Consider the following 25,785-nt stretch of genomic DNA (forward strand, 5'->3'; position numbering starts at 1 on the left):
TGGGCTTTTCCAGCGATTGTTGTTATTTTCTAGGAAACTCCAGCTGGAGAGAGGTTGTTCAGCCCAGTTTGGGCTGCAGGAATCCCAGCGGTGTCATCCCTGGCTCCAGGCCCTGCTTTCGAGCATTTCCCAGCCCGGATGGGAACGAGGTGACCCCGAAACCTCCTCCTGCTCCAGGGTTACTCACCCAAACCCAAACCCAGCCCCAGCGGGCAGCACGGAGGAGCAGCCAAGAAAATAAGTGTTAATTTATTGGACAAGACCCGTGACAGCCCCGTCCGGAACCCGTGAGCGGCGCCGTCGCCTTCCCGACGGGGAAAGGAGTTAAAAAATAGAGAATTTGTGGGGTCTGTAACGCTACAGAGGTCCCAGCCCCGAGCAGAGGGAATCTGCCCGAGCATTCCAAGCGGAGAAGGGGCCCAGGCGCTGGGGATGGAGCAGCAGCCTTGGCGAGCTGGGAACGGGGACTGTAAACTCCCTACACATCTAGAGGGGACTGGGGCTTCACAGTGTCACAGCTGGGGGTGTGGGGACATCAGGGACCCCCCTCCTGGCGGCCTGGGCTGGCCACGAGAGGCTCAAACCGTGGCCAGCATGGGAGTGGGAGAGTCCTGCAGGAAGAGCCGTGCTGGATCCTCCTCCTCCTCCTCCTCTGGGCTGCGGCCACGGGGTCAGGGTGGTTGTGGGATCAGTGTGGCCACAGGATCACCATAGCCATGGGATCAGGGTGGTTATGGGATCAGGGTGGCCATGGGATCAGGGTGGTTGTGGGATCAGGGTGGCCACGGGATCACCATGGCCATGCAATCAGGGAGGCCATGGGATCACCATGCCTATGGGATCAGTGTGACCATGGGATCAGGGATCAGGGTGGCCACAGGATCAGGGTGGTCATGGAATCAGGGTGGCCGTGGGATCACCATGGCCGTGGGATCATTGTGGCCATGGGATCAGCGTGGATGTGTGACCACCATGACTGTGGGATCAGTGTGGCCATGGGATCACCACGGCTGTGGGATCAGTGTAGCTGTGGGATCACCACGGCCATGGGATCATTGTGCCCACGGGATCACCGTGGCCGTGGGATTCACATCTGCGATGCCGAGGGATCCCGCCTGCCGCATCCCCGCTTTTTCCGGGATAAATAAATTAAGGAAGTGTCCGAGGGCTGGGGCAGAGGCACAGCTGGCGCTGCTATCTCACGGCCAGGGACATCCTGGGCGTGGCAAACAGGGGCTGGTCCAGGGGTGGCCAGGCCGGCTGCTGGCTCAGCTCCTTCTCCAGCCTCTTGAAAAGCTTCTTGGAGGCCTTTTTCCGGCGCAGCCTTCGGAAGCAGCCGAGCAAACCGTGATCCAGGGCGGTCTGGGGCCAGAGCGGGAGGGAAACGGGGTTGGGGGAGGACGGGAGACCCCCGTGCCCACCTGGGGAACTCCAGGGGGATGCCCCATCCCAAAGCCCCCCCTGACCCACCTCCAGCACGAAGGCAGCGAAGAAGTTGAGGGCAGCAATGCCCAAGAGGAGCAGCTTGAAGCTGAAATCCTCGATGGGCTGGAGCTTCAGCAGGGATTTGGGGAAGCCCAGCGGGTACAGGGTCAGCCAGATCATCAGGCCGAAGAGCAGGATGAGGACGAGCAGGAAGAGCACTGGGGACAGGAGGGGGCGGGGTGAGGGGCCTGAGGGGCAGGGGAGGGAGGGCTGGTGGCTCTCGGTGTCCCATGGGTGTCCCATGGGTGTCCCCATGGGTGTCCCATTGATGTCCCCATGGGTGTCCCATGGGTGTTCCATGGGTGTCCCATTGATGTTCCCGTGGGTGTCCCATTGATTTCCCCATTGATGTCCCCGTGGGTGTCCCATGGGTGTCCCATTGATGTCCCCATGGGTGTCCCTGTGGGTATCCCATGGGTGTCCCCGTGGGTGTCCTCGTGGGTGTCCCATTGATGTCCCCATGGGTGTCCCTGTGGGTGTTCCATGGGTGTCCCTGTGGGTGTCCCATTGATGTCCCCGTGGGTGTTCCATGGGTGTCCCATTGATGTCCCCATGGGTGTCCCTGTGGGTGTCCCATGGGTGTCCCATTGATGTCCCTGTGGGTGTCCCATGGGTGTCCCCGTGGGTGTCCCATGGGTGTCCCATTGATGTCCCTGTGGGTGTCCCATTGATGTCCCCACTGATGTCCCCATGGGTGTCCCTGTGGGTGTCCCATGGGTGTCCCATTGATTTCCCCATTGATGTCCCCGTGGGTGTCCCATGGGTGTTCCATGGGTGTCCCATTGATGTCCCCATGGGTGTCCCTGTGGGTGTCCCATGGGTGTCCCATTGATGTCCCCGTGGGTGTTCCATGGGTGTCCCATTGATGTCCCCATGGGTGTCCCTGTGGGTGTCCCATGGGTGTCCCATTGATGTCCCTGTGGGTGTCCCATGGGTGTCCCCGTGGGTGTCCCATGGGTGTCCCATTGATGTCCCTGTGGGTGTCCCATTGATGTCCCCACTGATGTCCCCATGGGTGTCCCTGTGGGTGTCCCATGGGTGTCCCATTGATTTCCCCATTGATGTCCCCGTGGGTGTCCCATGGGTGTTCCATGGGTGTCCCATTGATGTCCCCATGGGTGTCCCTGTGGGTGTCCCATGGGTGTCCCATTGATGTCCCCATGGGTGTTCCATGGGTGTCCCATTGATGTCCTTGTGGGTGTCCCATTGATTTCCCCATTGATGTCCCCGTGGGTGTTCCATGGGTGTCCCATCGATGTCCCCGTGGGTATCACCTGGGTGTCCCACGAGTGTCCCGTGGGTGTCCCCGTGGGTATCACCTGGGTGTCCCACGAGTGTCCCGTGGGTGTCCCCGTGGGTGTCCCCTGGGTGTCCCACGAGTGTCCCGTGGGTGTCCCCGTGCCCTCACCGTTGGTGTAGAGCGGCTCCCGGAAGGGGTAGCCCTTGGACATGGCCACGGCCAGGATGAGGTACTGGAAGCCGCTGACGCAGAACAGGACGGTGTTCTCGTAGTTGGGCAGGTTCTGGGGCGCTGTCACCGTGCTGTTCAGGGGGACGTACCTGGGACAGGGGACAGGGGACAGGGTCGGCAGAGAGGCCAAGGGGGGTGGACACCACCCCTCGTTCTCCATTGGTTACAACTTTGGGAAGAGCCGGGGCAATTTCTACTCTGGGAGCATGGGATCCCTCCCATCCCTTGGGAATGGGAGCTGGGCCAGGGGGGTTTGGGCTGGAGATCAGGAAAGGTTTTTCCCCAGAGGGTGCTGGGCACTGCCCAGGGAATGGTCCCAGCCCCGAGAGCTCCAGGAGCCTTTGGACAGGCTGGGATTGTTGGGGTGTGTGTGCAGGGCCAGGGGTTGGACTGGATAATCCCTTCTAGCTGAGGACATTCCCTGGTTCCCTGTCTGCTGCCACGTCCCGGATCCCAGGACACACCCTGGGCTGTGCCACAACCTCGGCGCTGTCCCCACCACCAAACGCAGGGCGGGTTCAGGTGGGATGTTGGGCAAGACTTCCTCCTGGGACAGCCTGACCAAGGGAGGGTGGAATCACCACCCCTGGAAGTGTCTAAAACCCCACGGATGTGGCACTTGTGTGTGGGACTCAGATTCAAAGAAAGAAACCAAGAGTTTCTAGCCAGGCAGACGCCTGGGAAAGAGCTGGAGAAGAATGTAAATAATTCTTTATCTCTCTTGTTGTTCACAGTGTTTACAGTTAAGTTCTATCACTGTGCGTCAAGCACTGTACACCAATGCTGTGAGTTGTTTTCACTTCAGAACCAGTGGAGTTGGTCCTCATGAAGCTCTGGTGTATTTTGAATAAATCAGAGTTTCATTCTCACAGCCTTCTGAGTCAAATCTATTCATTCCCGTCCTGCCTCGACAGCGACACTCGTGGTTTAATGGCAATACAGGGGTTGGACTCGCTGACCTTTTCCAACCCCGGAATCCCACAGTTCCCAGCCGTGGGGCCCTCACCAGCTCTGTGAGACGGTGATGAAGTAGCTGAGGAGCTGCACGGTGACCAGCAGGGCTGTCTGCAGCAGGAGGCTGCCCAGCACCAGCCCGCTGATCAGGGCTCCCTGCGGGCGCCGCACGCCCAGCGCCAGCGCCGGCCCCGTGCGCCCCATCAGCACGGCCACCGTGGTGGTGATCACCAGGTCGAAGAACAGGAACTGGAAATCACTCAGGTTGGTGTTGATCTGCAGAGGAGGGAAGGGACAGGCTCGGACTCAGCTTAGCTTTCATATTTTCCGTGTGTTTGTGACCCTGCAGGTCTTTAGTGCAGAACTCCAAACTCCACACACGGCTCAGCTGCTGCTCTCCTGGTTTGGGCACACACAACAATTCCTCTCCAGGCCTGGCAATCAAGGACACCTCACTGCCTCAGGCCCCGGGAAATTAAACAAAAGGGAGCTGGGGGGAGCAAACTCGGGGTAAATGACTTCATTAGCTGAAGCTGGAATTGGAGGATTAACCCCAATATGCAAATGGACCGAAGTTATCAAAGTGTGAAAACCCGTGAAAAACCGTGGTCTATTTTTGGGTGTAGCCCCTGGTGGGGTTTCGTCTTCACTAAATGTACCTGAAGGCCCTTCAATAAATACAAGTGCTTTTTATTCCCATAATTTTGTCTAAAAAGCATCAGTGGCTCAGGATTTCCTGATAAAAGCAGGGATTGGGGATGGGAACTCACGGTGTAGAGCAGGAGCACGGACACGAACTGGACCAGGCTGTACAGGGCCATGTACTTGAAGACCCCGAAGGAGGTGACCAAGGAGCACCGGCCCTCCCTGGGACGGAGGGGACACGGCGTCACCACCGGCCACCCCTCCCCGGGAGCAATCCCGAGGGGAATTCCCCCACATTCCCGGGATTCCCGGGATTCCCCTGCTCACCGGATGACCCTGGGCACGCACTCGATGGTGGCCACGCGGGAGGTGAAGGGCGAGGCCACCGACGCCTCGGCCTCGGACAGCGAGATGCCGACGTCGGCCGCCCGCAGCGCCCCGCAGTCGTTGGCGCCGTCCCCGCACATCCCCACGCAGTAGCTGCGGGAAAGGGACCCCACGGTCCTCAGGGATGGGAAAGGGACCCCACGGGCCTCAGGGAATTGAGAAAGGGACCCCACGGGCCTCAGGGAATGGGGAAGGGACCCCACGGGCCTCAGGGAATGGGAAAGGGATCCCACATTCCTAAGGGAATGAGAAAAGGGATCCCACATTCCTGAGGGAATGGGGAGGGGACCCCACATTCCTCAGGGTACAGGGAAAGGGATCCCACATTCCCCAGGGAATGGGGAAGGGGTTCTCACATTCCTCAGGAATGAGAAAACGACCCCACATTCCTCAAGGAATGCACGAAAGGGATTCCATATTCCTAAGAGAATGAGAAAAGGGATCACACATTCCTCAGGGAATGAGAAAGAAGTCCCACATTCCTCAGGGAATGGGAAAGGGACCCCACATTCCTCAGGGTACAGGGAAAGGGATCCCACATTCCTCAGGGAATGAGAAAGGGATCCCACATTGCTCAGGGTACAGGGAAAGGGACCCCACATTCCTCAGGGAATGGGGAAGGGACCCCACGTTCCTCAAAGAATGGGGAAAGGGACCCCACATTCCTCAGGGGATGGGAAAAGGGACCCCATGGTCTTCAGGAAAAGGGAAAGGGATCCTCCATTCCTCAGGGAATGAGAAAGGGATCCCACATTCCTCAGGGAATTGGGAAGGGGATTCCAAATTCCTCAGGGGATGGGAAAGGGACCCCACATTCCGCAGGGAATGGGAAAGGGACCCCACATTCCGCAGGGAATGGGAAAGGGACCCCACATTCTGCAGGGAATGGGAAAGGGACCCCACATTCCTCAGGGAACAGGGAAAAGCCCTGGCTCGGCCCGGAGAAGCTGTGGGCGCCCCATTCCAGGCTGGAGCCGGTGGAAGTGTCCCTGCCCATGGGTGCCACCAGGGGATGTCTGAGGTGTCTCCCAGCCAGCCCACCCCGGAATTCCAGGATTATTCCCCCGGGATCCGGCCCCTGGCCTCACTTGAGCTCCTGCAGGCTGCAGACCAGCTGGGTCTTCTGCTCGGGCAGCATGCGCGCGAACACCGTGGCACGGAGCAGGATCTGCAACGGGGAGGAGCCGTCGGCATTCCGGGGGCAGGACACTGGGAATGTCCTGTGGGAACTGGGAAGGTCCAACTGGGAACTGGGAATGTCCAACAGGGCACTGGGAATGTCCAGCTGGGAACTGGGAATGTCCAACTGGGAATGTCCAGCTGGGAACTGGGAATGTCCAGCTGGGAACTGGGAATGTCCAACAGGGCACTGGGAATGTCCAACTGGGAATGTCCAGCTGGGAACTGGGAATGTCCAACAGGGCACTGGGAATGTCCAACTGGGAATGTTCAGCTGGGAACTGGGAATGTCCAACTGGGAACTGGGAATGTCCAACAGGGCACTGGGAATGTCCAACTGGGAATGTCCAGCAGGGTACTGGGAATGTCCAGCTGGGAATCTCACAGCAGCCAAAGAATCAGCCGCAGGGAGTTCTGGTTTGGAGCAGTGGGGCTGCAGTGGTAAAGCCCGCAGAGGTCAAAGGATGGAGAGTTCCATGTGGCACTGGAGGGTTCCCTGTGGCACTGGAGGGTTCCCAATGGAACTGGAGGGTTCCCAATGGCACTGGAGGGTTCCCTGTGGCACTGGAAGGTTCCCAGTGGCACTGGAAGGTTCCCTGTGGCACTGGAAACTTCCTTGTGGCACTGGAGGGTTCCCAGCCCACTGGAAGGTTCCTTGTGGCACTGGAGGGCTCCCCAAGGCTTCCTGCCCCACTCACCCGGGGCAGCAGCTCGGAGAAGTGCTCGCAGACCACCTGGAAGGATTTCCCGTTGAGGGCGAAGTGGCAGTGCCGGGGTGGGAGGGAGGAGCCGTCCTGCTGCTGCAGGCCCTGCAGGAAAACAGCTCCAGCTCCAGCCCAAATCCCTGCAGGGCCCCCAGGCCGAGCCAGGACCCGCCCAGAGCAGCGGGAATGGATCCCCAAAATCCCAATTCCCAGTGGGGCTGTTTGGGGTGCAGGGCTGGGCTGTCCAAGGGCTCCATGCCAGATCTAGAGCAGTGGGAATGGCTCCTGAAATCCCAATTCCCAGTGGGGCTGTTTCAACCTGGAGAAACAGAGAATGGCTCCCCAAAATCCCAATTCCCAGTCCCAGAGCAGCAGGAATGGCTCCCAAAATCCCAATTCCCAGTGGGGCTGTTCGGGGTGCAGGGCTGGGCTGACCAAGGGCTCCATGCCAGATCTGGAGCAGTGGGAATGGCTCCTGAAATCCCAATTCCCAGTGGGGCTGTTTCAACCTGGAGAAGCAGGGAATGGCTCCCCAAAATCCCAATTCCCAGTGGGGTTGACTGGGGTACAGGGCTGGGCTAATCCAAATTCCCAGTGGGGCTGTTTCAACCTGGAGAAGCAGGGAATGGCTCCCAAAATCCCAAATTCCAGTGGAGCTGTTTGGGGTGCAGGGCTGGGCTGACCCAGCCATCAAAGCCCAGCTTGGAGCAGCAGGAATGGCTCCCCAAAATCCCAATTCCCAATGGGGCTAATCCCAATTCCCAGTGTGGCTGTTTCAACCTGGAGAAGCAGGGAATGGCTCCCCAAAATCCCAATTCCCAGTGGGGCTGTTTGGGGTGCAGGGCTGGGCTGACCCAGCCATCCATGGGGACATGTTTGGAGCTGCTATTCCAGCCTGGATCCCTGGATGTGCTCCAGGGAAAGGCAGGAGCAGCTGAGCCTCTCCCAGAGGATGGATTTATGAGGAGAGGGATCACAGCCTCGATTGCCTCCAAGGATAACGGTGCTGGAAAAGCCCTTCCCATCCCTGGGAGGGCTCAGGGCCAGGCTGGAGCACCCTGGGATAGTGGAAGGTGTCCCTGCACAGGGAATGGGATGAGCTTTGAGGTCCTTTCCAACCCAACCCATTCTGGGATTCCGGGATTCCCAGGACTGTGGAGAAAGCCAGATTTGAGGGACTCAATTTTTTAGATATTGGGAAAAAATTCCTCCCTGGCACGGGATCCCAAAACAGCTGTGGCTGCCCCTGGATCCCTGGAGGTGCCCAAGGCCAGGCTGGACAGGACTTGGAGCAGCCTGGGATGGTGGAAGGTGTCCCGGCACATGGAATGGGATGAGCTTTAAGGTCCCTCCAACCCAAACCGTGCTGGAATTCTGGGATTCCATGAAAAACCAACCCCCTGCAGGGTGCCTGGGCAGTTTGGGCTCCCAGAAGGTGTCCTGGGCTCTCACCTCGGGCTGCTCCTCGCCCTGGGAGTGCTCGGCCAGGACGAACTTGAGCGCGGCGGGTTTGTCGTGGCCGGGCGGCGAGGCCGTGACGAAGATCACGCCCTCCCTGGGCTCCACCATGCGGCACCCCCGCGCCACGTTCATGGCTGTCAGCATGTTGTCCCCTGCCAGGGACACGTGGGCCATCAGCAAGGAGGTTTTGGCACGTCCAGGACAAGAGGAGCAGCTCCAAGCTGCTCTGTCCCCTCTCCCGGCCACCGCAGCCACGTGGTGGCTTGGCTTCCCTCTTCTTTCCTCCAAAACCTCCTGCCTCCCCTGCCCCAAAGAAATGTGGGTTCTCCTGCCTGGAAAACACCCAGAGGTGACCCTACACCCCCTGCACTGGGCACGGAGTTTGGGATTCCTGGGGTGGGGTTCCTGGTGGGGATCTGGTGGGGTTCCTGGGGTGGGATTTCTGTTGGGAATCCTGGTGGGATTCCTGGTGGTGATCTTGTGGGGTTTCTGGAGTGGGGTTCCTGATGGAGCTCCTGGTGGGGTTCCTGGGGTGGTTCCTGGGGTGGGATTTCTGGTGGTGATCTTGTGGGGTTCCTGGGGTGGGATTTCTGGGGTGGGATTTCTGGTAAGGGATTCTGGGGTGGCGTTCTTCGTGGGGTTCCTGGGGTGGGATTCCTGCTGGGGTTCCTGGGGTGGGGTTCCTGGTGGGGTTCCTGGGGTGGGGTTCCTGGTGGGATTCCTGGTGGTGATCTGGTGGGGTTCTTCAGGTGGGATTTCTGGGGTGGGGTTCCTGGTAGGGATTCTGGGGTGGGGTTCCTTGTGGGGTTCCTGGGGTGGGATTTCTGTTGGGATTCCTGCTGGGGTTTTTGGGGTGGGGTTCCTGGTTGGGTTTCTGGGGTGGGATTTCTGCTGGGATCTGTGGTGGGATTGCTGGTGGTGATCTGGTGGGGTTCTTGGGGTGGGATTTCTGGGGTGGGGTTCCTGGTGCTGATCTGGTGGGGTTCCTGGTGGGATTTCTGTTGGGATTCCTGGTGGGATTCCTGGTGTGGGGGTCCTGGTGGGGTTCCTGCTGGGAAAGCCCTTTCTCCCTGCACACTGCCCAGGACTGTCGGCGTGCCGCTCCCTCCCGGGGTCACCTGTCACCATGACGGGGCGGATGTTGGCGCTCCTCAGCAGCTGGATCACCGGGGCAGACTCCGGCTTCAGCACGTTCTTCATCACCAGGAACCCCAGGAAGGTCAGGCCGCTCTCCACGGAGTCCCTGGTGGGAGACACGGAGCCTTTCACCCCCTCCACCACCAGCACAGAGCATCAGGGGGTGTGAGGAGCTGAAACCCATCTGGGAACCAGCCGGGGATTCCCTCTGTGTGGATCCGGGTTGAATTCCATGCAGGGCATCCCGGGAAACAGAGGGAGCGCTGGCACCCACCTGGGGAGCTGCAGGGCCTCCTCAAAGGTGGCCACCGTGCCCAGGGCTTTGCAGGCCAGAGCCAGGACCCGGAACCCGTCGGTGGTGTAGTGCCGGAGCACCTGGGAGAAATCCGGGGGCACTGGAAAAGCGAGGCCAGAACAGCTCCTGAGGGAACCCCGGCTCCGGAAGGGGACACGGAGCGCTGGGGTGTGGGTGCTCATCAGCAGCTGCACCTCAGGGAGCCTGGAGATGCCAGCATGGGCTGGGGAATGCTCTCCCCACCCTAAGGGACCTGGGGGTATCATCTTGGGTTGGGGGAAGCTCTCCCCACCCCAAGGAGCCTGGAGATCCCATCCTGGACTGGGGAATGCTCTCCTCATCCCAAGGGACCTGAAAATCCCACCCTGGGCTGGGGGAATGCTCTCCTCATCCCAAAGAACCTGAAAATCCCATCCTGGGCTGGGGGAAGCTCTCATCCCAAGGGACCTAAAAAATCCCATCCTGGGCTGGGGGAAGCTCACCTCATCCCAAGGCACCTGGAGATCCCATCCTGGGCTGGGGGAAGCTCTCACCACCCCCAAGGAGCCTGAAAATCCTATCCTGGGCTGGGGAAAGCTCTCCTTATCCTAAGGGAACTGGGGATCCCATCCTGGGCTGGGGGAAGCTCTCCCCACCCCCAAGGAGCCTGGAGATCCCATCCTGGACTGGGGAATGCTCTCCCCACTCCAAGGGACCTGGAGATCCCATCCTGGGCTGGGGGAATGCTCTCCTCATCCCAAGGGACCTGAAAATCCCATCCTGGACTGGGGGAAGCTCTCCCCACCTTAAGGGACCTGGGGGTCCCATCTTGGGCTAGGGAATGCTCTCCCCACCCTAAGGGACCTGGAGATCCCATCCTGGACTGGGGAATGCTCTCCTCATCCCAAGGCACCTGGAGATCCCACCCTGGGCTGGGGGAAGCTCTCCCCATCCTAAGGGGCCTGGAGATCCCATCCTGGGCTGGGGAATGCTCTCCCCACTCCGAGGGACCTGAAAATCCCATCCTGGACTGGGGGAAGCTCTCCCCATCCCAAGGGAGCTGGGGATCCCATCCTGGACTGGGGAATGCTCTCCTCATCCCTAAGGGGCCTGGAGGTCCCATCCTGGGCTGGGGGAAGCTCTCCCCACCTTCAGGGACCTGGGGGTCCCATCCTGGGCTGGGGGAAGCTCTCCCCATCCCAAGGGAGCTGGGGATCCCACCCTGGGCTGGGGGAAGCTCTCCCCACCCCCAGGAGCCTGAAAATCCCATCCTGGGCTGGGGGAAGCTCTCCCCACCCCAAGGAGCCTGAAAATCCCACCCTGGGAAGCCCCCAACCCCATTCCCCATCTTCTGGCTCCCGTTTCCTTTCCCTCCTGTGGCTGGAGCCACCCCAAAGCCTTTGGTATCCCCCCCATGGCATTCCTGAGGATAATTCCCTGGGGGATGAGCCCCACCTCCCAGTACAAACCAGTTTCCCTCCTGCACAGACTGGCCACCATCTCCGGGGCGCCCTTGACGAAGGCGTGGGCCGAGGCCTCTCCGGGCAGCTTGACCAGGACGCTCATCCTCTGCAGGGAGGAGGAGAACGGGAAACGCCGCAGGATCCCCAGCGGGGCCTGGTGCCTCTGTGGAAACTGGGATCAGGGCCGGGCAGGAATTCCCCCGGGAGGCAGCTCCAGGAGGCAGGAATACCCCCAGGAGGCAGGAATTCCTCCAGAAAGCAGGAATTCCTCCAGGAGGCAGCTCCAGGAGGCAGGAATTCCTCCAGGAGGCAGGAATTCCTCCAGGAGGCAGGAATTCCTCCAGGAGGCAGGAATTCCTCCAGGATTCCTCCAGGAGGCAGGAATTCCTCCAGGATTCCTCCAGGAGGCAGGAATTCCTCCAGGATTCCTCCAGGAGGCAGGAATTCCTCCAGGAGGCAGGAATTCCTCCAGGATTCCTCCAGGAGGCAGGAATTCCCCCAGGAGGCAGGAATTCCTCCAGGAGGTCCAGGGAGGCAGGAATTCCCCCGGGAGGCAGGAATTTCTCCAGGAGGCAGGAATTCCTCCAGGAGGCAGGAATTCCCCCGGGAGGCAAGAGGGTGGGGAGCCTTCATGCCATTACCCTGTCCCGAGGCTGCTCCTCCTCTGGTGGAGGTTTCACCACGGCCAAGACCTTCACCTCGAACTGCCGGAACGCCGCCGGGAGCTCCCCTTCCTCCTCCTCCTCCTCCATCATCTCCAGGCGCTGAAACCGAGAGGGCAAAACCCTGAGATTCCCAACACCTCCCGTGGGTCTCAGAGTCAGAGTTTCCAGCCTGGCAAAGAATGTAAATAATTCTTTATCTCTCTTGTCGCTCCCACTGTTTGCAGTTAAGGTCTATCACTGCTCGGCAGGCACTGTACACCAGTGCTGTGAGTTGTTTGCACCTTGGGACCAGTGGAGTTGGAATTACCTCACAGAGCTCTGTATAAAGGAGTGTTTTAGTCTCAGTGTCGGCGTTCAGGAGCACACAGCATCACAGGATGTGATTATCTGCAGGTGCTTTTATTGGGAGCTCTGCAGACCCAAATCTGACTCCGACACGGCTTTCGAGCTGAACACATTTTATATTCTATCCTTATATAACTTACATATTAATTATTAAACTTTTATCGTTCTATTGTATACATTGACATGAGTTTATAGTGATCTTTCTTAGGCCCCTGTCCACAGTTTCCCATGGTTATTCTTACGATTAAACAGTAATTATATTTAATTACTAAACAACCATCACATCTAACAATTTATCGTGTACTAGCTACACAGGTGCAGCTCTAGCAAGTACAAGTTCTTCATGTGCTTAGGGTATTTATTTTTCCAGAGCCTACTAAGCTTAATTTTCCTTTTAACCCTAAACCCCCATGATTTTAAAACCCTTTTACTATCACCAGCAGCCTCCTGGGTCGTTCATCTCATTCCTGTCCTGCCTTGGCAGCGTCACCCGGAGCTTCTGCCCGGCTGGAAACCCGAGACCCACATCCCCCCTCTGCGCCTCACCCAGCCGGTGGATTCCAGCATTTTGATGTCCACGGGGTCCCCGACGAGCTGTCCCCGCAGCGGTGCCACGGCGTGGCAGGTGGCCAGGGCGTAGAGCAGGGCGCCGGCGGGCAGGCAGCGGGGCTCGCGCACCATGGGCAGGAAGCGCTGCTGCTCCAGGGGCACCACGCCCCACACGTCCAGCCCCTCCTGGGTCAGCGTCCCGGTCTGTGGGCACAGTGCCGTGGGTCTGGGGGGGCAGCCTCGGTGCCCGCCCTGCCCCACATGTCCAGCCCCTCCTGGGTCAGCGTCCCGGTCTGTGGGCACAGCGCCGTGGGTCTGGGGGCAGCCCGGGCACCCACCCTGCCCCACACATCCACAGCGCATCCCGGTCTGTGGGCACAGCGCTGTGGGTCTGGGGGGCAGCCCTGGTGCCCACCCACCCTGCCCCACCCGCCCAGTGCATCCCGGTATGTGGGTGCCCATCTGCCCTGCCCCACACGTCCAGTGCGTCCCGGTCTGCAGGCACAGCGCTGTGGGTCTGGGGGCACAGCCTCAGTGCCTGCCCACCCTGCCCCACACATCCAGCCCCTCCTGGGTCAGTGTCCCAGTCTGTGGGCACAGCACCGTCGGTCTGGGGCACAGCCTGGGCACCCACCCTGCCCCACACGTCTAGCGCTTCCCAGTCTTTGGGCACAGCGCTGTGGGTCTGGGGCACAGCCCGGGCACCCACCCTGCCCCACACATCCAGCGTGTCCCGGTCTTTGGGCACAGCGCCGTGGGTCTGGGGGGCAGCCTGGGCACCCACCCTGCCCCACACGTCCAGCCCCTCCTGGGTCAGCGTCCCGGTCTGTGGGCACAGCACCATGGGTCTGGGGCACAGCCTCGGTGCCCGCCCTGCCCTGCCCCACACATCCAGTGTGTCCCAGTCTGCGGGCACAGCGCCATGGGTCTGGGGGGCACAGCCCCGGTGCCCACCCTGCCCCACACATCCAGCGTATCCCGGTCTTTGGGCACAGTGCCGTGGGTCTGGGGCACAGTCTTGGTGCCCATCCACCCTGCCCCACACATCCAGCACGTCCCAGTCTGCGGGCACAGTGCCGTGGGTCTGGGGGGCACAGCCTCGGTGCCCACGCTGCCCCACACATCCAGCACATCCCAGTCTTTGGGCACAGTGCCGTGGGTCTGGGGGCACAGCCTCGGTGCCCACCCACCCCACCCCGCCCGCCTCACCTTGTCGAAGCACACCAGGCGGATCTTCCCGCAGAGGTTGATGCGCGGGGGGCTGATGCAGAAGATCCCCTGCTTCTTCAGCCGGTTCTGCGCGTAGATGGTGCCCACGGTCACGGCGGCCGGCAGCGCCGGCGGCACGATGACGGTGACCAGGTCCAGGGCACGGATGATGATTTGTCCCACGGGGACCTGGGAGAGCAGGAGGAGGATGAGGAGGATGAGGAAGAGGGGTGGGCATCCCCACCCCGAGGGATCTCTTCACGCTCTCCCTATCGCTCCACCAGCCCTACCTGGTTCCTCACCAGGATGAGGACGCTGTACAAGGTGCCGATGAGAGCTGTGCCGGGGGAGAAGGGGCTCGGTGACAAAGCAGGGCGCACAGGGGAGCTGGAATGGAATCCCATTCCAAGGAATCTGGCTGCTCCGGGACGCGCCGCCGGGCCCACACCTACCCAGGATGGCGAGGAACAGCACAAACTTCACGGCGTCCTTGTAGAACTTGAAGCTGACGGGTTTGGGGTAGAGGATGGAGCTGATGAGGTCCCCCTTGGCCGTGCAGAACCCTGCGGGACAGGCGGGAGATCACCACGGCACCGCTCCCAGGGGCACGGATTCAAGCCGGGATTCATCCCGGGATTGTCCCCTGTCCTAGGCTGACTGTGTGATGCCTTTACTCCCAGTTGTCTGCCCTGTTTATGTTGAATAATAAGTTCTACACCTTTAAGAATTGTTCCAGGAGTGAAGTGGGGGGAAGAAACGCGGAGTTTATTTTCAAGAACTGCACTCCCTCCTCCACATTCCTGCTCCTGGGGTGTGTTGTCTGCGGATGGACAGACAGCAGGACAGAGCTCTCCTTTGCTTTTCTAGTTAATTTTAGCTAGCTGAGGCAAAGAAGTTCCCTGGACTGTGTTTTTTTCCCTTTCTCTGGACCTGCTCTGGGCTGAACATCAGAAGAGCAGCAGCAGCTCCAGGTCTGGGCCGTGACATTTCCAGCATGGAGGGACTGATCAGAGACTGAGTGAGCCGAGCTGCAGCCCAGGGAATTTTCCTGAGTTTGTCTCTCTCTTGGAGTGGCGAGAAGTTTTATTGTTTAATATTATTTAAGTTTGCTTGTTTAATAAACAGATTTTTTCCACTTTTTCTCCAAAGAGGTATCCTTCCCAAACCGGTTGCGGGGAGGGGACAATTGAGTCTGCTTTCCTAAAGGAACCCTTTTGGGGGTTCTTTCCCCAAATTCTCCCTGAACCAGGACATCCCCCCAGCCCTCACCTGTGCGGGTGACCACGGCCAGCACCTCCCCGCCCACGTAGGCCTTGGCCTGGATGACCTGCGTCCCGCAGAACAGCGTGTGCCGCCGGTGCTCCTCGGGGCAGTACACGGCTCTCCCCGCCGGCAGCGGCGTCTTCATCACCGGCACGCTCTCCCCTGCCCAGAACACTCGCTGTCACCTCACGGGAGCCAGGCGCCAGCCAGCCGGGGTGGGAAGGTGACCCTGGCTGAATCCCGTGGGAATGTGATGCCTGAGGACTTTATATTTTGTGTTTTTCACATCCTGCACTGCCTTAGTGCCCAGCTCTGAACCCCACTCTGGCTGAATCCCGTGGGAATGTGATGCCTGAGCATTTTATATTTTGTGTTTCAGATCCTGCACCACATTAGTGCCCAGCTCTGAACCCCACTCTGGCTGAATCCCGTGGGAATGTGATGCCTGAGCATTTTATATTTTGTGTTTCAGATCCTGCACCACATTAGTGCCCAGCTCTGAACCCCACTCTGGCTGAGTGATGCCTGAATGTGATGCCTGAGGATTTTATATTTAGTGTTTTTCACATCCTGCACTGCATTAGTGCCCAGCTCTGAACCCCACTCTGGCTGAATCCTGTGGGAATGTGATGCCTGAGGATTTTATATTTTGTGGTTTTCAGATCCTGTGCTGCATTAGTGCCCAGCCACAGCAACTCCCCCGAGCCGGGAACTCAGAGACACCCCCAGCCTCAGCCACTGAGAAGTACAAACAAAATCAGTCGTGGGGCAGCAAACTGGGGGTTAATGACTTCATCACTGGAGCATTAACCCCTGATAGATAAATGGGGTTAAAAACTTATAATTGCCTGAAAAACTTGTGCCCATTGTCCATTTTGGGTGCAACCTCGGAGGCTCCTGATGGAACAGCCACTTTTCTCTCTGAACCCTGCCTGGCCCTGCTCTGGGCAGCCCCGGGGTGGGCAGGGGTGGGCTCTCACCGGTCAGCAGGCTCTCGTTGACCATGCACTCCCCGCTCAGCAGCGCAGCGTCGCAGGGCAGCAGCGCCCCGGCCGCCGGCAGCCGGATGCAGTCCCCGGGCACCAGCTCCGCCGAGCTGACCAGCAGCTCCTCTGGAAAACAGCCCTGCTCAGGGATTGGGGAACTCAGGGATTGGGGAATGGGGCAGGAATCTCCTGATAGCTGGAGAATCACAGTCAGGGATTGGGGAATGGGGCACAAATCTCTGGAAAGCTGCAGGACCTGCTCAGGGATTGGGGAATGGGGCACGAATCTCTGGAAAGCTGGAGAACCTGCTCAGGGACTGGGGAATGGGGCACTCATCTCTGGAAAGCTGCAGAACCTGCTCAGGGATTGGGGATGAGACACGAATCCCTGGAAACCTGGAGAACCTGCTCAGGGATTGGGGAATGGAGCACTCATCTCTGCAAAGCTGGAGAATCACAGTCAGGGATTGAGGAATGGGACACGAATCTCTGGAAAGCTGGAGAATCACAGTCAGGGATTAGGGAATGGGGCACAACTCTCCTGACAGCTGGAGAACCTGCTCAGGGATTGGGGAATGGGGCACAAATCTCTGGAAACCTGCAGAACCCTGCTTAGACTTGGGAATTGAGGCACTCATCTCCTGAGAGCTGGAGAACCTGCTCAGGGATTGGGGAATGGGGCATGAATCTCTGGAAAGCTGGAGAATCACAGTCAGGGATTGGGGAATGGGGCACGAATCCCCTGACAGCTGGAGAACCTGCTCAGGGGTTGGGGAATGGGACACAAATCTCTGGAAACCTGGAGAATCACAGTCAGGGATTGGGGACTGGGGCACGAATCTCTGGAAACCTGGAGAACCTGCTCAGGGATTGGGGAATGGGGCACGAATCTCCTGTCTGCTGGAGAACCTGCTCAGGGATTGGGGAATGGGGTATGAATCTCTGGAAACCTGGAGAACCTGCTCAGGGATTGGGGAATGGGGCACAAATCTCTGGAAACCTGCAGAACCCTGCTTAGGCTTGGGAATTGAGGCACTCATCTCCTGACACCTGGAGAATGTGCTCAGGGATTGGGGAATGGGGCACGAATCTCTGGAAAGCTGGAGAATCACGGTCAGGGATTGGGGAATGGGGCACAAATCTCTGGAAAGCTGGAGAACCTGCTCAGGGATTGGGGAATGGGACACGAATCTCCAGACACCTGCAGAACCCTGCTCAGTCTTGGGAATTGAGGCACTCATCTCCTGACACCTGGAGAACCTGCTCAGGGGTTGGGGAATGGGGCACAAATATCTGGAAAGCTGGAGAATCACAGGGATTGGGGAATGGGGCACGAATCTCTGGAAACCTGGAGAACCCGCTCAGGGGTTGGGGAATGGGGCACGAATCTCCTGACACCTGCAGGACCTGCTCAGGGATTGGGGAACTCAGGGATTGGGGAATGGGGCACAAATCTCTGGAAAGCTGGAGAATCACAGTCAGGGATTGGGGACTGGGGCACGAATCTCCTGACAGCTGGAAAACCTGCTCAGGGGTTGGGGAATGGGCCATGAATCTCTGGAAACGTGGAGAATCACAGGGATTGGGGAATGGGGCACGAATCTCCTGACAGCTGGAGAATCACAGTCAGGGATTGGGGAATGGGCCATGAATCTCTGGAAAGCTGGAGAATCACAGTCAGGGATTGGGGAATGGGACACGAATATCTGGAAACCTGGAGAACCCTGCTCAGGGGTTGGGGAATGGGACATGAATCCCTGAAAACCTGGAGAACCCTGCTCAGGGGTTGGGGAATGGGACATGAATCCCTGAAAACCTGGAGAACCCTGATCAGGGGTTGGGGAATGTGGCACAAATCTCCTGACAGCTGGAGAACCTGCTCAGGGATTGGGGAATGGGACACTCATCTCTGGAAACCTGGAGAACATTACTCTGGTGTCCCACAGAATTATTCCCATGTACAATACCATTATTCCCGGGATGCTGCATCCCAACACCATTCCCAGTTATCCCAACGCTGCTTTGGTGTGGAACCAGCATCCCAAAGGAGACATCATCCCAAAACCATCCCAAAAATCCTCCCTCTCACCTCCTCCGGGCCGCCGGACCTGGACCCGCACGGACATCCTGGCCATGTTCCTCAGCGTGGTGCTTTGCTGGGAGGGAGGGAGGGAACGGTCAGAATCCACCCAAAACACCGGAAACTTTCCCCAAAAACGGCCCTGGGGGCTGGGAAGCATGGACAGGGGATAAGGAGAGGGCTGAGCCCACCCAGAGTGGGGCTGTGACCCCCAAGGAGCCGCCCCCACCCACCTTGCGTGTCTCGTAGAGGGACAGCCCCAGCGAGAGGGTGGAGATGAGGAAGATGCAGGCGGCGTAGTAGTAGTAGGCATCGCACACCCACAGCACCATGCTGAGCACTTGGAACAGGTAGAAGGGGTTGAGCACCTGCAACAAGGAGAAAAAAACAGGTTTGGGAGTGGGGGAAATTCTGGGAGAGCTCCTCGGGGTGGGAGAACCTCCTCCAGAACATCACGGGATTTTCAGGTTCCTTGGAGTGGGAGAAATTCCTCCATCCCATCATGGCATTTTCAGGTTCCTCGGGGTGGGAGAACCTCCCCAAGCCCATCATGGCATTTCCAGGTTCCTCAGGGTGGGAGAACCTCCCCCAGCCCAGTATGGGATTTCCAGGCTCCTTGGGGGATGGAGAACTTCCTCCATCCCATCATGGCATTTCCAGGTTCCTCAGGGTGGGAGAACCTCCTCCATCCCATCATGGCATTTCCAGGTTCCTTGGGGATGGAGAAACTCCCCCAGCCCATCATGGCATTTCCAGGCTCCTGGAAGTGGGGAGAACCTCCTCCAGAACATCATGGCATTTCCAGGTTCCTCAAGATGGGAGAAACTCCCCCAGCCCAGTATGGGATTTCCAGGTTCCTCATGCTTGGAGAACCTCCCCCAGCCCAGTATGAGATTTCCAGGTTGCTTGGAGTGGGAGAACCTCCCCCAGTCCAGTATGGGATTTTCAGGTTCCTCAGGGTGGGAGAACCTCTTCCAGACCATCATGGCATTTCCAGGTTCCCTGGAAGTGGGAAGAGCTTCCTCCTGCCCAGTATGGAACCTCCAGGCTCCTGGAAGTGGGGAGAACCTCCCCCATCCCATCATGGCATTTCCAGGTTCCTGGAAGTGGGAAGAACCTCCCCCAGCCCAGTATGGGATTTCCAGGTTCCTCGGAGTGGGAGAACCTTCCCCAGCCCAGTATGGAATTTCCAGGTTCCTCAGGGTTGGAGAACATTCTCCAGCCCATCATGGCATTTCCAGGTTCCTCAGTGTTGGAGAACCTCCCCCAGCCCAGTATGGGATTTCCAGGTTCCTTGGGGTGGGAGAACCTCTTCCAGCCCATCATGGCATTTCCAGGTTCCTGGAAGTGGGAAGAACCTCCCCCATCCCAGTATGGGATTTCCAGGCTCCTTGGGGTGGGGAAAGCTTCTCCCAGCCCAGTGTGGGATTTCCAGGTGGGAGGAATTCCTCCAGGCTCCTGGCAGGAGGAAAAGTTTCCCCCAGCCCACGGTGAGCCCTCCAGGTTCCCAGATCCAGAGGAGAACCTGGCCCTTCCTTGGGGCTGGCAGCCCTCAAACCCCCAAAACCCCCCAGAATTCCCTATGGATGCTGCTCCTGAGGACTCAGCCACCTCCACAGCCCCCAGGGGCTGCTCCTGTCCAAGCCCAGGGGGCAGGAAAGGTCCCCTTCATGGCTCTGCCTTTTCCCAAGGGTTGGGAAGCGCTTCCAGGAGCAGGGGAGGGATCTGTCCCAAAAAAATCCGCTTGGGAAGCCCATCTGGAACCCACCTCCTCCACCAGGAGCCTGGCGTAGGACTTGACGGGCACCTCGATGAGGTTGGGGCCGTAGATCTTCCTCCTGCAGGGGGGGGAAGGACAGCGAGGGAATTTTATCCTTGGGGAAGGAGTTTGATCCTTGGGAAAGGAGAATTTTGTCCTTGGGAAAAAGAGAGGGGAAGAATTTTATCCTTGGGAAAGGAAAGGGAAGGAATTTTAACCTTGGGGAAAAGAGAGGGAAGGAGTTTTATCCTTGGGAAAGGATTTTGTCCTTGGGAAAAAAGAGAGGGGAAGAATTTTATCCTTGGGAAAAGAGGGAAGGGGTTTTATCCTTGGGAATGGGAAGGAATTTTAACCTTGGGAAAGGGAAGGAATTTTAACCTTGGGAAAAGAGAGGGAAGGAGTTTCATTCTTGGGACAGGGAAGGAGTTTGATTCTTGGGAAAAGAGGAAAGGATTTTCATCCTTGGGAAAAGAGGGAAGGGGGTTTATCCTTGGGGAAAGGAAGGAATTTTATCCTTGGGAATAGAGGGAAGGAGTTTCATCCTTGGGAAAAGAGGGTAAGAGTTTGGGGTCTGAGGCTCTGGGATTTCCCTGCCCAGTTTGGGGTCTGAGGCTCTGGGATTCCCCAGTCCAGTTTGGGGTCTGAGGCTCTGGGATTTCCCTGCAGGTTTGGGGTCTGAGGCTCCGGGATTTCCCTGCAGGTTTGGGGTCTGAGGCTCTGGGATTTCCCAGTCCAGTTTGGGGTCTGAGGCTCTGGGATTTCCCTGCAGGTTTGGGGTCTGAGGCTCTGGGATTTCCCTGTCCAGTTTGGGGTCTGAGGCTCTGGGATTTTCCTGCCCAGTTTGGGATCTGAGGCTCTGGGATTTCCCTGCCCAGTTTGGGGTCTGAGGCTCTGGGATTTCCCTGCAAGTTTGGGGTCTGAGCTCTGGGATTTCCCTGTCCAGTTTGGGGTCTGAGGCTCTGGGATTTCCCTGCAGGTTTGGGGTCTGAGGTTCTGGGATTTCCCTGTCCAGTTTGGGGTCTGAGGCTCTGGGATTCCCTGTCCAGTTTGGGGTCTGAGGTTCTGGGATTTCCCTGTCCAGTTTGGGATCTGAGGCTCTGGGATTTCCCTGCAGGTTTGGGGTCTGAGGCTCTGGGATTTCCCTGCAGGTTTGGGGTCTGAGGCTCTGGGATTCCCTGTCCAGTTTGGGGTCTGAGGCTCTGGGATTTCCCAGTCTAGTTTGGGGTCTGAGGCTCTGGGATTCCCTGCAGGTTTGGGGTCTGAGGCTCTGGGATTTCCCTGCAGGTTTGGGGTCTGAGGCTCTGGGATTTCCCTGCAGGTTTGGGGTCTGAGGCTCTGGGATTTCCCTGTCCAGTTTGGGGTCTGAGGCTCTGGGATTTCCCTGCAGGTTTGGGGTCTGAGGCTCTGGGATTCCCTGCAGGTTTGGGGTCTGAGGCTCTGGGATTCCCTGGAAAAGCCCTGTCCAGTTTGGGGTCTGAGGCTCTGGGATTTCTCTGTCCAGTTTGGGGTTTGAGGCTCTGGGATTCCCTGTCCAGTTTGGGGTCTGAGGCTCTGGGATTTCCCTGCAGGTTTGGGGTCTGAGGCTCTGGGATTTCCCTGTGCAGTTTGGGGTCTGAGGCTCTGGGATTTCCCTGTCCAGTTTGGGGTCTGAGTCTCTGGGATTTCCCTGTCCAGTTTGGGGTCTGAGGCTCTGGGATTTCCCTGTCCAGTTTGGGGTCTGAGACACTGGGATTTCCCTGCAGGTTTGGGGTCTGAGGCTCTGGGATTCCCTGGAAATCCCTGTTGGTGCCATCCCCACCTGGTGCCATGCTCCTGCTGCTGCAGCCCGGCCCGGCTCAGGTGCAGCTCCGCGCAGGTCCAGCCCTCGTCCAGCACGCTGGGGAGGAAAGAAAACAGGGAAAGAGTCAGAGCCAGCGGGAAGGGCGGAAAAAACAGCCCAGCCAAGGGTTTGGGACAAGCTCAGCCCTTTGGAAAGGAGAGTGCCCTGTTCCCTGCTCCTTCCTTGGCCTCTCTGCAGCCCACGGCTGCCAAGGGAAGGCAACAAAAGGGGCACAGAGAGAGAGAGAGACGGGAGTGCCCAGCCCTGCCAAACTGCCCCAGCCCGCTCCCGGGCACGGGACTTTTATATATACACATAAATGTGTGTGTGTGTGTCAGAATCTGAGGTATTGATGATTCTGAAATTGTAGAAAGTCTCTATCTTTTTGCTCTGTTGCCAAAGCAGAAGCCATAATTGGTCTGTGCTGGTTTCAGGGTTGTTTATTCTGTTTATCTCTACCATGTTCTGCTGCCCTGCCGCAGCTCTGTCCTGCAGGGCAGCGTGTGGGGCTCTGCCCTCAGTGGGATGGTACAAACATTAAATACCACAAACTACCTGTGCTGGATTTACAATAACGTGCCAATATCTGTCACCTACGTTGGACAGTGTGTCCCCAGCCTGAACCAACAGAAAAATGCCAACACCACAGTGAAACATGGAGGGCATGAAGAAGGAGAAAAAGGACAAGGCACACCCAATTTCCTCCATCTTGTCCCCTCTGAACCCCGGGAGGATCCAGGAGGATCCAGCAGGAATGGTGGGCTCTGGGAGGATCCAGGAGGATCCAGGAGGAGGATCCAGGAGAAGGATCCAGGAGGATCCAGGAGGAGGATCCAGGAGGATCCAACAGGAATGGTGGGCTCTGGGAGGATCCAGGAGGATCCAGGAGGAGGATCCAGGAGGAGGATCAGGAGGAGGATTCAGGAGGAGGATCCAGGAGGAGCAGGGATGGTGGGCTCTGGGAGGATCCAGGAGGATCCAGGAGGAGGATCCAGGAGGATCCAGGAGGATCCAGGAGGATCCAGGAGGAGCAGGAATGGTGGGCTCTGGGAGGATCCAAGAGGAGGATCAGGAGGAGGATCCAGGAGGAGGATCAGGAGGAGGATCCAGGAGGATCCAGGAGGAGGATCCAGGAGGAGGATCAGGAGGAGGATTCAGGAGGAGGATTCAGGAGGATCCAGGAGGAGCAGGGATGGTGGGCTCTGGGAGGATCCAGGAGAAGGATCCAGGAGGAGGATCCAGGAGGATCCAGGAGGAATGGTGGGCTCTGGGAGGATCCAGGAGGAGGATCCAGGAGGAGCAGGGATGGTGGGCTCTGGGAGGATACAGGAGGAGGATCCAGGAGGATCAGGAGGAGGATCCAGGAGGAGCAGGAATGGTGGGCTCTGGGAGGATCCAAGAGGAGGATCCAGGAGGAGGATCCAGGAGGAGGATCCAGGAGGAGGATGCAGGAGGAGGATCCAGGAGGAGCAGGGATGGCGGGCTCTGGGAGGATCCAGGAGAAGGATCCAGGAGGAGGATCCAGGAGGAGCAGGGTGGTGGATCCAGGAGTACCTGACCCTGCAGAAGGCCTGCCGCCGCTCCAGCCACACGTAGCGCATTCCCTGGAACAGGTAATACCTCAGGAGGTTCTTCTGCCGGACAGGGAGGGGACAGAAAGGCGTGAGCGGAGTGTCCAGGGACAGGGACAGGGCTTGGGGACAGGGAAAGGTCCCGGTGCCACCTCGTCCTTGTCGTGCAGCCGCACGGTGTCACGGCTCTCCTCCTCATCTGCCACCGCCACTGCCACCGTCACACTGCCGCTGCGCTCGGGCTGCGCCCCGGGGTGCTGCTCCAGGCTGCCGAGGGAGCCGGGCTCAGACACGGCCTGTCACCCCCCCTTGGGGACATTGGGGGTCAGACACGGCCTGTCACCCCCCCTTGGGGACACTGGGGCTCAGACATGGCCTGCCACCCCCCCTTGGGGACATTGGGGCTCAGCCACCCTCCCTTGGGGACATTGGGGCTCAGTCACCCTCCCTTGGGGACACCCAGGTTCAGACATTACCTGCCACCCTTCCTTGGGGACACCCAGGCTCAGCCACCCTCCCTTGGGGACATTGGGGCTCAGCCACCCTCCCTTGGGGACATTGGGGCTCAACCACCCCCCCTTGGGGACACCTGGGCTCAGACATGGCCTGCCACCCTCCCTTGGGGACATTGGGACACAGCCACCCTCCCCTGGGGACATTGGGGATCAGCCACCCTCCCTTGGGGACACCCGTGCCCAGCTTGGGGACACCCGTGCCCCGTCCCCATCCCCTGGGGACACCCGTGCCCCGTCCCTGTCCCTCGGGGACACCCGTGCCCTGTCCCCACCCTTGGGGACACCGTGCCAGGCCCGGCTCACCCGGCCTCGCCCAGCGGCTCCGTCAGCACCCGGGTGGTGAAGCACTGCCCGAAACGGTCCTGGAACACGGAATGGCATGGCAGGGACACGGAATGGCATGGAAGGGACATGGGAATGGCACGGCAGGGACACGGGAATGACACGGCAGGGACACGGGAATGACACGGCAGGGACACCTCAGACCCACAGAACCCCATCCCAGACCCACAGAACCCCATCCCAGACCCACAGAACCCCGCCCCAGACCCACAGAATCCAACCCCAGACCCACAGAATCCACCCTGGATCAAGAGAATCCCACCCCAGACCCACAGAGCCCTGCCCCAGACCCACAGAATCCCACCCCAGATCTACAAAATCCAACTCCCAATCCACAGAATCCACCCTGGATCAAGAGAATCCAGCCCCAGACCTATAGAATCCCACCCCAGACCCACAGAGCCCCATCCCAGACCCACAGAGCCCGACCCCAGACCCATAGAGCTCCACCCCAGACCCACAGAGCCCCACCCCAGACCCACAGTACCCCACCCCAGACCCACAGTACCCCACCCCAGACCCACAGAATCCAATCCAGATTCCCAGAACCCCATCCCAGACCCACAGAGCCCCATCCCAGACCCACAGAGCCCCATCCCAGACCCACAGAGCCCCGCCCCAGACCCACAGAACCCCACCCCAGACCCACAGAACCCCACCCCAGACCCACAGAACCCCACCCCAGACCCACAGAACCCCATCCCAGACCCACAGAACCCCACCCTAGACCCACAGAGCCCCATCCCAGACCCACAGAGCCCCATCCCAGACCCACAGAGCCCCGCCCCAGACCCACAGAACCCCACCCCAGACCCACAGAACCCCACCCCAGACCCACAGCGCCCCACCCCAGACCCACAGAACCCCACCCCAGACCCAGAGAATCCAGTCCCAGACCCACAGAATCCAATCCAGAGTCCCAGTACCCCACCCCAGACCCACAGAGTCCCACCCCAGACCCACAGAACCCCGCCCCAGACCCACAGAGCCCCACACCAGACCCACAGAATCCAACCCCAGACCCACAGAATCCAATCCAGATTCCCAGAACCCCACTCCAGACCCACAGAACTCTACTCCAGACCCACAGAACCCCGTCCCACACTCCCAGTACCCCATCCTAGACCCACAGAACCCCGCCCCAGACCCACAGCGCCCCGCCCCAGACCCACACAGCCCCACCCCAGACCCACAGAACCCCGTCGCAGACCCACAGAGCCCAATCCCAGACCCACAGCGCCCCCCAGCCGTGGTCCCACGGGCCTCACCCTGATGATGAGCCAGTCGGCCTGGCCCAGGGCGCAGGGCCGGCACTTGGCCTGCACCTCCAGGTTGGGTTTCCAGTGGAAGAGCAGCAGGAGCAGCCCCGCGCTCAGCACGGAGCCCGCGTGGCACAGCAGCACCCGCCAGGGCCGCCGCTGGTACCCCCACACCTCCTGCGGAGCGGGGAGCCGGCACCGGGAATTACACCGGGAATTACACCGGGAACCACTGGGAACCACTGGGAATTACACTGGGAACC

General features: G+C 59.2%; 1 protein-coding gene across 2 annotated transcripts in view; it reads right to left on the minus strand.

Annotated features, from left to right (window-relative positions):
• Positions 1-233: 233 nt before the first annotated feature.
• ATP13A2 (ATPase cation transporting 13A2) overlaps positions 234-25,785 on the minus strand; it is a 32,648-nt gene continuing 7,096 nt past the window's right edge. Inside the window, exons 3-29 of one of the 2 annotated variants that reach the window (XM_032752154.3) lie at positions 25,532-25,699; positions 24,225-24,283; positions 23,559-23,673; positions 23,390-23,469; positions 21,815-21,892; positions 20,026-20,095; positions 18,491-18,625; positions 18,267-18,333; positions 16,172-16,303; positions 15,198-15,353; positions 14,381-14,491; positions 14,219-14,265; positions 13,929-14,117; positions 12,717-12,923; positions 11,802-11,924; positions 11,167-11,323; positions 9,698-9,818; positions 9,405-9,529; positions 8,278-8,438; positions 6,820-6,930; positions 6,031-6,110; positions 4,883-5,035; positions 4,681-4,777; positions 3,963-4,186; positions 2,894-3,045; positions 1,471-1,643; positions 234-1,362 (exon numbers count right to left, since the gene is read on the minus strand). In XM_032752154.3, the coding sequence (XP_032608045.3) occupies positions 1,195-1,362; positions 1,471-1,643; positions 2,894-3,045; positions 3,963-4,186; positions 4,681-4,777; positions 4,883-5,035; positions 6,031-6,110; positions 6,820-6,930; positions 8,278-8,438; positions 9,405-9,529; positions 9,698-9,818; positions 11,167-11,323; positions 11,802-11,924; positions 12,717-12,923; positions 13,929-14,117; positions 14,219-14,265; positions 14,381-14,491; positions 15,198-15,353; positions 16,172-16,303; positions 18,267-18,333; positions 18,491-18,625; positions 20,026-20,095; positions 21,815-21,892; positions 23,390-23,469; positions 23,559-23,673; positions 24,225-24,283; positions 25,532-25,699 (3,459 nt within the window). In that variant the 3' untranslated portion in view covers positions 234-1,194. The remainder of the gene's footprint in view (positions 1,363-1,470; positions 1,644-2,893; positions 3,046-3,962; positions 4,187-4,680; positions 4,778-4,882; positions 5,036-6,030; positions 6,111-6,819; positions 6,931-8,277; positions 8,439-9,404; positions 9,530-9,697; positions 9,819-11,166; positions 11,324-11,801; positions 11,925-12,716; positions 12,924-13,928; positions 14,118-14,218; positions 14,266-14,380; positions 14,492-15,197; positions 15,354-16,171; positions 16,304-18,266; positions 18,334-18,490; positions 18,626-20,025; positions 20,096-21,814; positions 21,893-23,389; positions 23,470-23,558; positions 23,674-24,224; positions 24,284-25,531; positions 25,700-25,785) is intronic. The other variant, XM_032752153.3, reaches the window with a different exon arrangement.

The sequence above is a fragment of the Taeniopygia guttata genome, chromosome 21, assembly GCF_048771995.1.
Source record: "Taeniopygia guttata chromosome 21, bTaeGut7.mat, whole genome shotgun sequence".
Lineage (NCBI taxonomy): Eukaryota > Metazoa > Chordata > Aves > Passeriformes > Estrildidae > Taeniopygia > Taeniopygia guttata.